This window comes from Artemia sp. Qi Xiang Cuo, chromosome 8 (assembly GCF_049724085.1).
Source record: "Artemia sp. Qi Xiang Cuo chromosome 8, ASM4972408v1, whole genome shotgun sequence".
NCBI classification, from domain to species: domain Eukaryota; kingdom Metazoa; phylum Arthropoda; class Branchiopoda; order Anostraca; family Artemiidae; genus Artemia; species Artemia sp. Qi Xiang Cuo.
In genome coordinates, this window is record NC_142801.1 from 27,713,681 (window position 1) to 27,729,980 (window position 16,300).

The following is a 16,300-nucleotide window of genomic DNA, read 5'->3' on the forward strand; positions in this document are numbered from 1 at the left end:
TCGTCTTAACTTATATGCTTCTTTACTTTTCTTTGTAAAAATTTCTTTTTTTGGAAAACGTTGGGTCAAAATAATACTAACAACATCTAATCTTCCTGCAACATTTTTGAAACAGCTTTACCATAAATTTACTAAATATACAAAACAAGATTTCAAAATTTTTCTTTGTAAAGTTTTTTTTTAAATGTTTAAACTAAGTGAGGAAAAAAAAACATGGAGTGAGATAAAGTGAAATTGTAGTTATCGCAAATTGTTTTTTAAATTTCACACAGCTTATTAAAATCGGTAAAGTTACAACAAGGTTAGAACCGATTTAAAGTAAAATTTAATAAAATTGGTAGTTTTACAACAGGACTTTTTGTACATAGTACAAATTTAAGTAAAATTTAGTAAAATTTGTACAACGAATAAAATTAAAAATATACTAATTCCTCGGAAACTTACAAAAAGTCTTGCATGATATATAAAATAAAATTTATTTATTTGCTATGAAAATTTGAACAATTTATAATTGTTAGGAGTTCGTAAAAATACAGAATCGTTTTCTATTCGGTAAAACTTTAGTGGAGTGATATCACATTAAGCTGAAAGGTAAGTTCTCAAAGTGCTCACAAACGAATATTTAAACGAATTCTTTCAGTCTTGTTTACATTAGAATTCTTAGTTTAGTAGGGTTACATAATTGTCCCTCATTTTATATGAGACTAAGGCGTTTATATATTCTTCTATAAAACTTGACGACGGGTTGATCAATTCAGTCAGACTTGTTCACCGTCTCCTTAGAATGTGGACCGTAAAATGCTACTGCTTTTTCATGCCAAAGACTGTAACCCAGTCTTTAACTCGTTTTTGCTCACACGGCTAGGAATTAATGACTCCTTCATTAATGATAGTCTTAAATTACATTGAATAAATAAAAGAGGTGATTCAGTCTGCTTTTACGCGTCTTTTAACTATCAAAATTTATAAGTAAACACTGTGTGTGTTTACTTATAGGAACGTGTGTAGAGGGAGGGGTGTTTACAGGTTTCGCCTTGCAGAAATTCGTGAATTTTCATAGGGTTTCTTTTATTTTCCATATAGCCTATCTATTGTTTTAATATTTTTTGAAGCTGTAAATCCCCCCATGAAACCCCGCCCCCGAAGAAAATTCTGTCTACCTGTCTACTTATAGAAAAGAATATTTTAAAAGCTTTGTTTTTTGTCTTAATTAACTAGAACAACTTTTATTCTCAAATGGCTTTTAATTTCGAAGTAAAGATTCTGTTCAATTTTTTTTTATTCAGCTCATCATTTTAACTAATTTCTCTTTTCTTATCGATGTCTTTTTTCTTTACAGAACTTAGAATTGATCCAAGATGCTCGTGCTGGCAAAGCATACCGCGACGAGCTGGACATTGTGCGTGAAAGGGCATCTAAGGTTGACCGACTGGAAATTGAGCTTCAAAGATATCGAGATAAAGTCAACGATATTGATTTCTATAAGGCAAGAGTGGAAGAACTACGTGAAGATAATAGGTATAGTCTCTTTTAGTGTATTTTTTAGTTTGGAGTTGAGCCAGGTATGTTTATTCTGACCAAAAACCATCAATTCAGTCAAGGGAATATCATTTAAAAATAATTCATGGAGTTTAGTAATACTATGGAACCCATTCATCCCCACATGCCTCAATCTGACGCTGGAACTTCTGAGAATATTTCCAAGCAAATGGCCAAACATTACTTGGAACAAATGGTTATAAACATCGAAAATACTGCCCTGGGGAAAAATAGAGTGGTCTTTTTGCTTGGGTCTCGGTACTTACAAGGCCTTGTTTATAAGTAACGATACAATATGTCATCGTTTTTGAAGATTTTTAATTTCTAGCGATCCCGTCGAAGTGGAGGGGTTCGGGCCTATTCTGATCTTTGAAAGGGGATCCCTGAGACAATTTGTTGTCCTGCTGTTGCCTGTTGGAATCAGGCAACTGAGAAGGGATAAATTTTGGTCCCAACAGAAGGATGTTGGCTATTTTTAAGTTGACTTAAAACTTAAAAATTTATTTTTAAGTTAAGATTCATTGGTGTATGATTTTCAAGCGATTGTTGGTAATAATATGGCTAGTATAAAAAAAATGAACAAAGATCAAAATGAATGAAAAAGGTCCTGTTTTTTCTTTCACAGCGGAACCTTCAAAAAGCATTTTAAGTATTGTCCAAGAATTTAACCATATATTTATTGTTATAAAGACTTGCTTGCAGTACCTAATTTCTTCTTTCTACATCTTGGAATCTGTCACGAATCAAAATATGAAAATTTATAGCAATGACAACACTAAGCTACATTTAAACTTGAAGTTGTTTCGTCACACATTTTATTCTTAGCAAGAAATTTATCAATGTGTAAAAAACAAAAAAGAGTAATTCTTAAGCATTATTATTGCAAAGTGGAAACGATATTTAAATCTGACTATTCCTTTGCTCCATTTGCTGTAATGGGAATACCGACAGAACTAACGATAGTTTTCGTGCTAAGGAATGACAGAAATCGGTGTTATTGTTTATGAATTCCTTGTTCGGCAATACATTGTTATCTACTTAATCTTTTCCTCATTTGTCTCTAATGGTTATCCTCGCACTGATGCTCAAGGAGTATTAAAGTAAGGGGACAAAACTATCCCCCCTCAGATTGGCTTGACGAACCCTCGCCAAAAAAAAACGGGGCCCAAGGATGCACTTAGTTTGTGTTTATAACCCTGGCCCCCTTCTTCTTAAAACGATTATCTGATTATTATCCCTCAAAGACTCTTGTTTTACTTAAGCTAATTTTGTCCTTTCCCAGTTGTTTTTAAATAATCGAAAGCATAATTCCGCGGGGGAGGGGTGATAGTGAAGCGCTCTCCAGCTAAAATTGCCTCAAAGGACTATCTTAAATTAGGTTTAAATAATTGGTTTTTGGGGCATTAAAACGCTTCCGGATAGTATCTTATAAACCCCTCTGAGCCCCTCAAGGCCCTCAAGTTTAAAATACTTGTGTTCCAATGAATATAATTTTGGACTTTTTTTTTCTGCAAAAAAAAAAAAAAAAAAAAAAAATGCCCACACATTTGTGTATAATCTCTCATACACACACACACACACACACATAGGCCTATATATATATATATATATATATATATATATATATATATATATATATATATATATATATATATATATATATATATATATATATATATATATATATATATATATATATATATATATATATATATATATATATATATATATATATATATATATATATATATATATATAAGTAGAGAGGGGTCTTATACTCGTGTCCCTCACCCCTGCTGCCACCTACAACTTTTTTAACACCATATATTGACACGAGAACCACGTGGTGTATGGTTTTTCTCAGTGAGAATGAAAAAACAGTTGAAATTCTCACTTGAAAAACCATGAATTTTGTCGCATTTATGGTTGTTTTCATGGATGGATATGTGTGTTGTTCGATTTATTTGATGTTTTTCTCGGATGTCAACATCAAATTATGGATGTTTTATGGTTTTTGTCAGTGAGAATTTGAAAAACATGAACTTTCTCACATTTATGTCTGTTTTCATGGATGTTTAATGGTTTTTGTCAGTGAGAATTTGAAAAACATGGACTTTGTCACATTTAAGGATGACAACAGCAATTCATGTCTGTTTTATGGTTTTCTCAGTGAGAATGAAAAAACAGGAATTTTCTCACTTGGAAAAACATGAATTTTGTCATATTTATGGATGTTTTATGGTTTTTGTCAGTGATAATTTGAAAAACAGGAATTTTCTCACTTGGAAAAACATGAATTTTGTCACATTTATGGATGTCAACAGCAATTCATGTCTGTTTTATGGTTTTCTCAGTGAGAATGAAAAAACAGGAACTTTCTCACTTGGAAAACCATAAACCACGTGGTCCTGTCACGAGTAGCACCTGTAAACTTGATTTACATAATCGCTAGGGGAAATTATTGATCCACGAAGAGGGAATTAGGAAACATTAAGGCTTCTTTAATCTTTAGGCCTGTCACGAGTAGCACCTGTGAACTTGATTTACATAATCGCTAGGGGAAATTAGTGATTCACGAAGGGGAGAATTAAGAAACATTAAGGCTTCTTTAATCTTAGGTCTGAGGGATAAACGTTCTTTAGGACAGAGAGAAAAATTAATATTCTATTTTCAAATAGGGCTTCATTGATCTTTAGTGTCAGGAATTATAATTGACATCACTTGTTATCTTGGAATTATGCGGGAGTCTAAAGAGATAGAAATTCTATTTTTAAATACGGCTTCACGGAGCTTTAAGTCGGAGAGATAAATTGATATTCTAAAGAAACACTAATAGTTTAGCTAGGACAATTTATGAGATGAAGAGATTCATGTAGGAAAGGGTTTCCTAGAAATTTGAAATGCGTTAGCACACAGATGCCATACAAAAGGAACACGCTGAAATTACGTTTAGGGAGTATTTGGGCGAAACCGTTTTATCCATTTTATGGGATTATTTCGGCGAAACCGTTAGAGACATTTTGAAAGAAGATTTTAGAAAGGGTTTTAGAAGAGGTTTTGAGTGTGGTCGTTATAATACACAAGTTCCATTTGAACAGTGTTGTGAGCTCCTCTACCCCAACCCCAAAGGATTCCGATCCCCCACCACAACCCCGAAGGAAGCCCCCGGTACTCAAAGGCCCCCCAAGCTCCCATAGAGCCCCAACCCCCAAACGCCCTCCTCAGACCCTCACAGCCCCGCCGATGGTACTCAAAGCGCCTACGGACCCCCACCCGGTCCCCCGGACACCACCGGTCACCCCGGACCACAACGGGCACCCCGGACCCCCACGGACCTCCCCCCGGTCCTCAAAGGGCCCTCCCTGTGCCCCAAAGGGCCCCCCTCCCTCTTCCTCCCTCCTCCCCCTTCCCCTCCCCTCCTCCTCCTCCTCCTCCTCCTCCTCCTCCTCCTCCTCCTCCCTCCTCCTCCCACCTCCCCTCCCCTCATCCCTCCTCCTCCTCCTCCCACCTCCCCCCCTCCCCTCCCCTATTTTTTATACTTTTTTTGTGCATTGAGACACAGAACGACCCCCTGCCCCCGGCCCCTCCCCCTCCAAAGGTCTGATTTTTTCAAAGTTCATTTTGAATTTCTTTCATTGAAATGCAAGAGTTGGAATATTTCAGTAGTGTTTGGTTGTGGTTTACCTTGTCACAGTTACATTTTCTTGATTTTTCAAAGTTCATTTTGAATTTCTTTCGTTGAAATGCAAGAGTTGGAATATTTCAGTAGTGTGATGTTGTAGTTTACCATGTCACAGTTACATTCCATAAATTTTTCAAAGTTCATTTTGAATTTCTTTCGTTGAAATGCAAGAGTTGGAATATTTCAGTAGTGTTTTGTTGTGGTTTACCGTGTCACAGTTACATTTTCTTGATTATTCAAAGTTCCTTTTGAATTTCTTTCGTTGAATTTCAAGAGTTGGAATATTTCACTAGTGTTTGGTTGTGGTTTACCTTGTCATAGCTACATTTTCATGATTTTTCAAAGTTCATTTTGAATTTCTTTCGTTGAAATGCAAGAGTTGGAATATTTCAGTAGTGTTTGGTAGTGGTTTACCTTGTCACAGTTACATTTTCTTGATTATTCAAAGTTCATTTTGAATTTCTTTAGTTGAAATTCAAGAGTTGGAATATTTCAGTAGTGTATTATTGTGGTTTACCTTATAATAGTTACATTTTCTTTATTTTTCAAAGTTCATTTTGAATTTCCTTAATTGAAATGCAAGAGTTGGAATATTTAAGTATTGTGATGTTGTGGTTTACCTTGTCACAGTTACATTTTCTTGATTTTTAAAAGTTCATTTTGAATTTCTTTAGATGAAATGCAAGAGTTGGAATATTTCAGTAGTGTTTGGTTGTGGTTTACCTTGTCACAGTTACATTTTCTTGATTCTTCAAAGTTCTTTTTGAATTTCATTCGTTGAAATGCAAGAGTTGGAATATTTCAGTAGTGTTTGGTTGTGGTTTACCTTGTCATATCTACATTTTCATGATTTTTCAAAGTTCATTTGAATTTCTTTCGTTGAAATGCAAGAGTTGGAATATTTCAGTAGTGTTTGCTTGTGGGTTACCTTGTCACAGTTACATTTTCTTGATTTTTAAAAGTTCATTTTGAATTTCTTTCGTTGAAATGCAAGAGTTGTAATATTTCACTAGTGTTTGGTAGTGGTTTACCATGTCACAGTTACATTTTCTTAATTTTTCAAAGTTCATTTTGAATTTCTTTCATTGAAATGCAAGAGTTGGAATATTTCACTAGTGTTTGGTTGCAGTTTACCTTGTCACAGTTACATTTTCTTGATTTTTCAAAGTTCATTTTGAATTTCTTTCGTTGAAATGCAAGAGTTGGAATATTTCAGTAGTGTTTGGTCGTGGTTTACCTTGTCACAGTTACATTCCCTCTATTTTTCAAAGTTCATTTTGAATTTCTTTCGTTGAAATGCAAGAGTTGGAATATTTCACTAGTGTTTGGTTGCGGTTGACCTTGTCACAGTTACATTTTCATTATTTTTCAAAGTTTATTTTGAATTTCTTTCCTTGAAATGCAAGAGTTGGAATATTTCACTAGTGTTTGGTTGAGGTTTACCATGTCACAGTTACATTTTCCTGATTTTTCAAAGTTTATTTTGAATTTCTTTAATTGAAAAGAAAGAGTTGTAATATTTAACTATTGTTTGGTTGAGGTTTACCTATTAAAATATACATTTTAATGATTTTTAAAAGTTAATTTTTTATTTATTTCATTGAAATGAAAGAGTTGGAATATTTAACTAGTGTTTTGTTGTGGTTTACCATGTCACAGTTACATTTTCCTGATTTTTCAAAGTTGATTTTGAATTTCTTTCATTGAAATGCAAGAGTTGGAATATTTCAGTAGTGTGATGTTGTGGTTTACCTTGTCACAGTTACATTTTCTTGATTTTTCAAAGTTAATTTTGAATTTCTTTCGTTGAAATGCAAGAGTTGGAATATTTCAGTAGTGTTTGGTTGTGGTTTACCTTGTCACAGTTACATTTTCTTGATTGTTCAAAGTTCATTTTGAATTTCTTTCTTTGAAATTCAAGAGTTGGAATATTTCACTAGTGTTTGGTTGTGGTTTACCTTGTCAGAGCTACATTTTCTTGATTTTTCAAAGTTCATTTTGAAATTCTGTCGTGGAAATGCAAGAGTTGAAATATTTAAGTAGTGTTTGGTAGTGGTTTAACTTGTCACAGTTACAATTTCTTGATTTTTCAAAGTAAATTTTGAATTTATTTAGTTGAAATGAAAGAGTTGGAATAGTTAAGTAGTGTATTATTGTGGTTTACATTCTAATAGTTACATTTTCTTGATTTTTCAAAGTTCATTTTGAATTTCTTTCATTGAAATGCAAGAGTTGGAATATTTCAGTAGCGTGTGGTTGTGGTTTAACTTGTCACAGTTACATTTTCTTGATTTTTCAAAGTTCATTTTGAATTTGTTTCGTTGAAATGCAAGAGTTTGAATATTTCAGGAGTGTTTTGACGAGTTTTACATTGTAAGTTCTACATTCTATTGATGTCTCACTGCTAATATTGAATTTATTTGTTTTTAATTAAAGTGTTGTAATATTTATGAATGGTGATGTGGTTGGTTAAATTTTAAAATTTACATTTTATTTATTTTTAAATGTTAATTTTGAATTTCTTTCTTTGAAAAGCAAGAGCTGTAATATTTCAGTAGTGTTTGCTTGTGGGTTACCTTGTCACATTTACATTTTCTTGATTTTTAAATGTACATTTTAAATTTTTTAGTTTAAATGCAAGAGTTGGAATATTTAATTTGTGTTTGCCTTTTTGTTAACTTGTCACAGTTACATTTTCTTGATTTTTCAAAGTTCATTTCTAATTTCTTTCATTGAAATGCAAGAGTTGGAATATTTCAGTAGTGTTTGGGTGTGGTTTACATTGTCACAGTTACATTTTCGTGATTTTTCAAAGTTTATTTTGAATTTCTTTCGTTGAAATGCACGAGTTGGAATATTTCAGTAGTGTTTTATTGTAGTTTACACTGTCACAGTTACATTTTCTTGATTTTTCAAAGTTCATTTTGAATTTCTTTCGTTGAAATGCAAGAGTTGGAATATTTCAGTAGTGTTTGGTCGTGGTTTACCTTGTCACAGTTACATTTTCGTGATTTTTCAAAGTTCATTTTGAATTTATTAATATTAAATGAAATATTTGTTCTATTTAATGATTTTTTTTTCTTGTTTTAAAGTTTCACCTTTAAATATTATTTATTTTTAAAAGATCATTTCGAATTTCTTTCTTTGAAATGAAAGAGGTGGAATATTTCAGTAGTGTTTGGTCTTGGTTTACCTTGTCACAGTTACATTTTCTTGATTTTTAAAATTTCATTTGTATTTAATTAGTTTTAATTCAAGAGTTGGACTATTTAAGTAGTGGTTTGTAGTGTTTTCACTTGTCACATGTGCATTTTATTGTAGCGCAATATTTCATTTTGTTTGCATTTCGTAGATCATCACGTTGTTAACGTGGTCAGCAGTAGCTTGTGAGGGTGTTGGCCAAAGCCACTATGTATTTTTCAATTAAATAATATGCTATGAACTTATAAATAACAGTTTAAAGAAAGTTTATTAAGAAGTATGTCTAGGTTTTACTCTGGTTACAATGTCACTGTGACAAATTATTTATTTTTAAAAGTTCATTTTGAATTTCTTTCGTTGAAATGCAAGAGTTGGAATATTTCAGTAGTGTATGGTTATGGTATACCTTGTCACAGTTACATTTTCTTGATTTTTCAATGTTCATTTTGAATTTCTTTCGTTGAAATGCTAGAGTTGGACTATTTCAGTAGTGTTTGGTTGTGGTTTACCTTGTCACAGTTACATTTTCTTGATATTTCAAAGTTTATTTTGAATTTCTTACTTTGAAATGCAAGAGTTGGAATATTTCAGTAGTGTTTGGTTGTGGTTTACCCTGTCACAGTTACAGTTTCTTGATTTTTCAAAGTTCATTTTGAATTTCTTTCATTGAAATGCAAGAGTTGGAATATTTCAGTACTGTTTGGTTGTGGTTTACCTTGTCACAGTTACATTTTCATGATTTTTCTAAGTTCATTTTGAATTTATTTCGTTGAAATGCAAGAGTTGGAATATTTCAGTAGTGTATGGTTATGCTATACCTTGTCAAAGTTACATTTTCATGATTTTACAAAGTTCATTTTGAATTTCTTTCATTGAAATACAAGAGTTGGAATATTTCAGTAGTGTTTGATAGTGGTTTAACTTGTCACATTTACATTTTAGTGATTTTTCATATTTCATTTTGAATTTATTTAGTTTAAATTATATATTTTGTATATTTGATGAGAGTTAGTTTTTTTTTTAACTTCTAACTGATACTTTTTCTTTATTTTTAAAAGTGCATTTTGAATTTCTTTCGTTGAAATGCAAGAGTTTGAATATTTCAGTAGTGTTTGGTTGTGGTTTACCTTGTCACAGTTACATTTTCTTGATTTTTCAAAGTTCATTTTGAATTTCTTTCGTTGAAATGAAAGAGTTGGAATATTTCAGTAGAGTTTTTTTGTTGTTTACCTTGTCAAATTTACATTTTCTTGATTTTTCAAAGTTCATTTTGAATTTCTTTCGTTGAAAAGCAAGAGTTGGAATATTTCAGTAGTGTTTACTTGTGGTTTACCTTGTCACAGTTACATTTTCTTGATTTTTTAAAATTTCATTTTAATTTCTTTCATTGAAATGCAAGAGTTGGAATATTTCAGTAATGTTTGGTTATGGTTTACCTTGTCACATTTACATTTTCTTGATTTTTTCAATGTTCATTTTTAATTTCTTTAGTTGAAATGAACGAATTGGATTATTTCAGAAGTGTGTGGTTTTGGTTTACCTTGTCACATATAAATTATCTTGATTTTTCAAAGTTCATTTTGAATTTCTTTCGTTGAAATGCAAGAGTTGGAATATTTCAGTAATGTCTGGTTATGGTTTACCATGTCACAGTTACATTTTCTTGATTTTTTCAAAGTTCATTTTGAATTTCTTTCATTGAAATGCAAGAGTTGGATTATTTCAGAAGTGTATGGTTTTGGTTTACATTGTCACAGTTACATTTTCTTGATTTTTCAAAGATCATTTTGAATTTATTTAGTTGAAATGCAAGAGTTGGAATATTTCAGTAGTGTTTGCTTATGGGTTACCTTGTCACAGTTACATTTTCTTGATTTTTCAAAGATCATTTGAATTTCTTTAGTTGAAAAGCAGGAGTTGGAATATTTCAGTAGTGTTTGGTTTTGGTTTACCTTGTCACAGTTACATTTTCTTGATTTTTAAAAGTTCATTTTGAATTTCTTTCGTTGAATTGCAAGAGTTGGAATATTTCACTAGTGTTTGGTTCTGGTTTACCTTGTCACAGTTACATTTTCTCTATTTTTCAAATTAATTTTGAATTTCTTTAGTTTAAATGCAAGAGTTGGAATATTTCAGTAGTGTTTGGTTGTCGTTTTCATTGTCACAGTTACATTTTCTTTATTTTTCAAACTTCATTTTGAATTTCTTTCTTTGAAATGCAAGAGTTGGAATATTTCAGTAGTGTTTGGTTGTGGTTTACCTTGTCACAGTTACATTTTCTTGATTTTTAAAAGTTCATTTTGAATTTCTTTCGTTGAAATGCAAGAGTTGGAATATTTCAGTAGTGTATGGTTGTGGTTTACCTTGTCACATGTACACTCATGTATACACATGTACACACATGTGCTTATCATGAGTGCTCATGATAAGTTAACCTAACCTTTTCCGGTGAGTATGGTTAGGTTAGACTAGATTCAGTTAGGTTAGATTAGACTAGGTTAGGTTAGCCTACGTACGCTTCACTCAGGTTAGCTTAGGTTAGGTGAGAGACATGCGAAAAGTTAGGTGTATGATTAGGTTAGGTTAGGTTAGATTAGGCTAGGTTAGGTTAAGTTAGGTTAGGCTAGGTTAGCCTACGTACGCTGCGCGTACGCAGGCTAACCTAGCCTAACCTAACTTAACCTAACCTAGCCTAATCTAACCTAACCTAACCTAATCATACACCTAACTTTTCGCATGTCTCTCACCTAACCTAAGCTAACCTAAGTGAAGCGTACGTAGGCTAACCTAACCTAGTCTAATCTAACCTAACTGAATCTAGTCTAACCTAACCATACTCAACGGAAAAGGTTAGGTTAACTTATCATGAGCACTCATGATAAGCACATGTGTGTACATGTGTATACATGAGTGTACATGTGACAAGGTAAACCACAACCATACACTAGTGAAATATTCCAACTCGTGCATTTCAACGAAAGAAATTCAAAATGAACTTTGAAAAATCAAGAAAATGTAACTGTGACAAGGTAAACCACAACCAAACACTACTGAAATATTCCAACTGTTGCATTTCAAAGAAAGAAATTCAAAATGAAGTTTGAAAAATCAAGAAAATGTAACTGTGACATGGTAAACGACAACCAAACACTACTGAAATATTCCAACTCTTGCATTTCAACGATATAAATTCAAAATGAATTTGAAAAATCGAGAAAATGTAACTGTGACAAGGTAAACCATAACCAAACACTACTGAAATATTCCAACTCTTGCACTTCAACGAAAGAAATTCAAAATGAAATTTTAAAAATCAAGAAAATGTAACTGTGACAAGGTAAACCAGAACCAAACACTACTGAAATATTCCATCTCCTGCTTTTCAACGAAATAAATTCAAATGAGCTTTGAAAAATCAAGAAAATGTAACTGTGACAAGGTAAACAAAAAGCAAACACTACTTAAATATTACAACTCTTTCATTTCAAATAAAGAAATTAAAAATGATCTTTGAAAAATCTTGAAAATGTAACTGTGACAAGTTAAACCATAACCAGACACTTCTGAAATAATCCAATTCTTGCATTTCAATGAAAGAAATTCAAAATGAACTTTGAAAAATCAAGAAAATGTAACTGTGACATGGTAAACCATAACCAGACATTACTGAAATATTCCAACTCTTGCATTTCAACTAAAGAAATTCAAAATTATCTGTGAAAAATCAAGATAATGTAACTGTGACAAGGTAAACCAAAACCAGACACTACTTAAATAATCCAATTATTTCATTTAAAATAAATAAATTAAAAATTAAAATTTAAAAAAACAATAAAATGTAACTGTGACATGGTAAACAATAACCAGACATTAATGATATAGTCAAACTCTTGAACTTCAATTATATAAATAAAAATTTAACTTTTAAAAATAGAGAAAATTTAAATTTGACAAGTTAAACCAAAAGAAAACAATACTGAAATAGTCAAAATATTGATTTTCAACTAAAGAAATTAATAATGAACTTTGAAAAATCAAGAAAATGTAACTTTGACAAGTTAAACCACAACCAAACACTACTGAAATATTACAACTCTTGCATTTCAAAGAAGGAAATTCAAAATGAACTTTGAAAAATCAAGAAAATTTAAATTTGACAAGGTAAACCACAACAAAACACTACTGAAATATTCAAACTCTTGCATTTAAACGAAAGAAATTCAAAATGAACTTTTATAAATCAAGAAAATGAAAATTTGACAAGTTAAACAAAACAAAACCGCAACTGACATCTTCAAAATATAGAATTTCAATGAAAGAAAATAAAAATTAACTATGATAAATCACCAATATTAAACTGTGACAAGTTAAACAACGATCAAACACTACTGAAATATACCAACTCTTGCATTTCAATGAAAGAAATTCAAAATGAACTTTGTAAAATCATGAAAATGTAACTTTGACAAGTTATACCAGAACCATACACTACTGAAATATTCCAACTCTTGCATTTCAACGAAAGAAATTCAAAATGAACTTTGAAAAATCATGAAAATGTAACTGTGACAAGTTAAACCACAACCAAACCCTACTGAAATATTCCAACTCTTGCATTTCAATGAAAGAAATTCAAAATGAACTTTGAAAAATCAAGAAAATGTAACTGTGACACGGTAAACCACAACCAAACACTACTGAAATATTCCAACTCTTGCATTTCAATGTAAGAAATTCAAAATCCACTTTGAAAAATCAAGAAAATGTAACTGTGACAAGTTAAACCACAAACAAACACTACTGAAATATTCAAACTCTTGCATTTCAACGAAAGAAATTCAAAATGAGCATTGAAAAATCAAGAAAATGTAACTGTGACAAGGTATACCATAAACATACACTACTGAAATATTCCAACTCTTGCATTTCAACTAAAGAAATTAAAAATTAACATATAAAAATCAAGAGCATTTAACTTTGACTCTCTAAACCACAACCAAACACTACTGAAATATTCCAACTCTTGCGTTTCAATGAACGAAATTCAAAATGAACTTTGAAAAATCAAGAAAATGTAACTGTGACAAGGTAAACCACAATCAAACACTACTGAAATATTCCAATTCTTTCATTTCAACGAAAGAAATTCAAAATGAAATTTGAAAAATAAAGAATATGTAACTGTGACAAGTTAAAACACGAACAACCACTACTGAAATAGTCAAACACTGTAATTAAAACTAATTAATTTAAAATTAAATTTTAAAAATCGAGAAAATTTAACAGTGACAAGGTAAACCACGACCAAACACTACTGAAATATTCCAACTCTTGCATTTCAAATAAATAAATTATAACTTATCTTTTAAAAATCAAGAAATTTTTAATTTGACAATTTAAACAAAAAAAAAAAACTAATTAAATATTAAAATTCTTTAATTTAAAAGTAATAAATTAAAAATTAACTTTGAAAAATCAAGAAAATGTAACTGTGACAAGGTAAACCACGACCAAACACTACTGAAATATTCCAACTCTTGCATTTCAACGAAAGAAATTCAAAATGAACTTTGAAAATTCAAGAAAATGTAACTGTGACAGGGTAAACAACAATAACACACTACTGAAATATTCCAACTCTTGCATTTCAACGAAAGAAATTCAAAATGAACTTTTAAAAATCAAGAAAATGTAACTGTGACAATGTAAACAACACCCAAATACTTCTGAAATATTCCAACTCTTGCATTTCAATGAAAGAAATTCGAAATGAACTTTTAAAAATCAAGAAAATGTAACTGTGACAAGGTAACCCACAAGCAAACACTACTTAAATATTCCAACTCTTGCATTTCAACTAAAAAAATTCAAATGAACTTTGAAAAATCAAGAAAATGTAACTGTGACAAGGTAACCCACAAGCAAACACTACTGAAATATTCCAGCTCTTGCTTTTCAACGAAAGAAATTCAAATTGAACTTTGAAAAATCAAGAAAATGTAACTGTGACAAGGTAAACCACAACCAAACACAACTGAAATATTCCAACTCTTGCATTTCAAAGAAAGAAATTCAAAATTAACTTTGAAAAATCAAGAAAATGTAACTTTGACAAGTTAAACCACAAACATACTCTACTGAAATATTACAACTCTTGCATTTCAACGAAAATAATTCAAAATGAACTTTGAAAAATCAAGAAAATGTAACTGTGACAAGTTAAACCACAACCAAACGCTACTGAAATATTCCATCTCTTGCATTTCAACGAAAGAAATTCAAAATGAAATTTGAAAAATCAAGAAAATGTAACTTTGAGAAGGTAAACCACAATCATACACTACTGAAATATTCCAACTCTTGCATTTCAACGAAATAAATTCAAAATTAACATTGAAGAATCAAGAAAATGTAACTGTGACAAGTTAAACCACTACCAAACACTACTGAAATATTACAACTCTTGCATTTCAACGACAGAAATTCAAAATGAACTTTGAAAAATCATGAAAATGTATCTCTGACAAGGTAAACCACAACCAAACACTACTGAAATATTCCAACTCTTGCATTTCAACGAATGAAATTCAAAAGGAACTTTGAATAATCAATAAAATGTAACTTTGAAAATTTAAACCACAAACAAACACTACTTAAATATTCCAACTATTGAATTTCAATGTAAGAAAATCAAAATGAACTTTGAAAAATCAAGAAAATGTAACTGTGACATGGTAAACCACAACATCATAGTACTGAAATATTCCAACTCTTGCATTTCAATGTAAGAAATTCAATATAAACTTTGAAAAATCAGGAAAATGTAACTGTGACAAGGTAAACCACAACCAAACACTACTGAAATATTCCAACTCTTGCATTTCAATGAAAGAAATTCAAAATAAACTTTGAAAAATCAGGAAAATGTAACTGTGACATGGTAAACCACAACCAAACACTAGTGAAATATTCCAACTCTTGCATTTCAATGAAAGAAATTCAAAATAAACTTTGAAAAATAAGGAAAATGTAACTGTGACATGGTAAACCACAACCAAACACTAGTGAAATATTCCAACTCTTGCATTTCAAAGAAAGAAATTCAAAATAAACTTTGAAAAATCAGGAAAATGTAACTGTGACATGGTAAACCGCAACCAAACACTAGTGAAATATTCCAACTCTTGCATTTCAACGAAAGAAATTCAAAATGAACTTTGAAAAATTAAGAGAATGTAACTGTGACAAGGTAAACCACGACCAAACACTACTGAAATAGTCCAACTCTTGCATTTCAAAGAAAGAAATTCACAATGAACTTTGAAAAATCAAGACACTGTAACTTTGACATGGTAAACTGCAACCAAACACTAGTGAAATATTCCAACTCTTGCATTTCAAAGAAAGAAATTCAAAATGAACTTTGAAAAATTAAGATAATGTAACTGTGACATGGTAAACCACAACCAAACACTAGTGAAATATTCCAACTCTTGCATTTCAATGAAAGAAATTCAAAATGAACTTTGAAAAATCAAGAAAATGTAACTGTGACAAGGTAACCCACAACCAAACACTACTGAAATATTCCAACTCTTGCAATTAAACGAAAGAAATTCAAATTAACATTGTAAAATAATGAATATTTATCTATGACAAGGTAAACCACAACCAAACACTACTGAAATATTCCAACTCTTGCATTTCAACGAATGAAATTCAAAAAGAACTTTGAATAATCAAGAAAATGTAACTGTGACAAGGTAAACCACAACCAAACACTACTGAAATATTCCAACTCTTGCATTTCAAAGAAAGAAATTCAAAATGAACTATTAAAAATCAAGAAAATGTAACTGTGACAAGGTAAACCACAAC

The 16,300-nt window shown here is 31.0% G+C and overlaps 1 protein-coding gene across 2 annotated transcripts in view; it reads left to right on the top strand.

Annotated features, from left to right (window-relative positions):
• Girdin (protein girdin) overlaps nucleotides 1-16,300 on the top strand; it is a 245,079-nt gene that overhangs the window by 103,355 nt on the left and 125,424 nt on the right. For both annotated transcript variants that reach the window (XM_089093322.1, XM_089093323.1), the window contains exon 8: nucleotides 1,340-1,518. In XM_089093322.1, coding sequence (XP_088949448.1) covers nucleotides 1,340-1,518 — 179 coding nt within the window. The remainder of the gene's footprint in view (nucleotides 1-1,339; nucleotides 1,519-16,300) is intronic.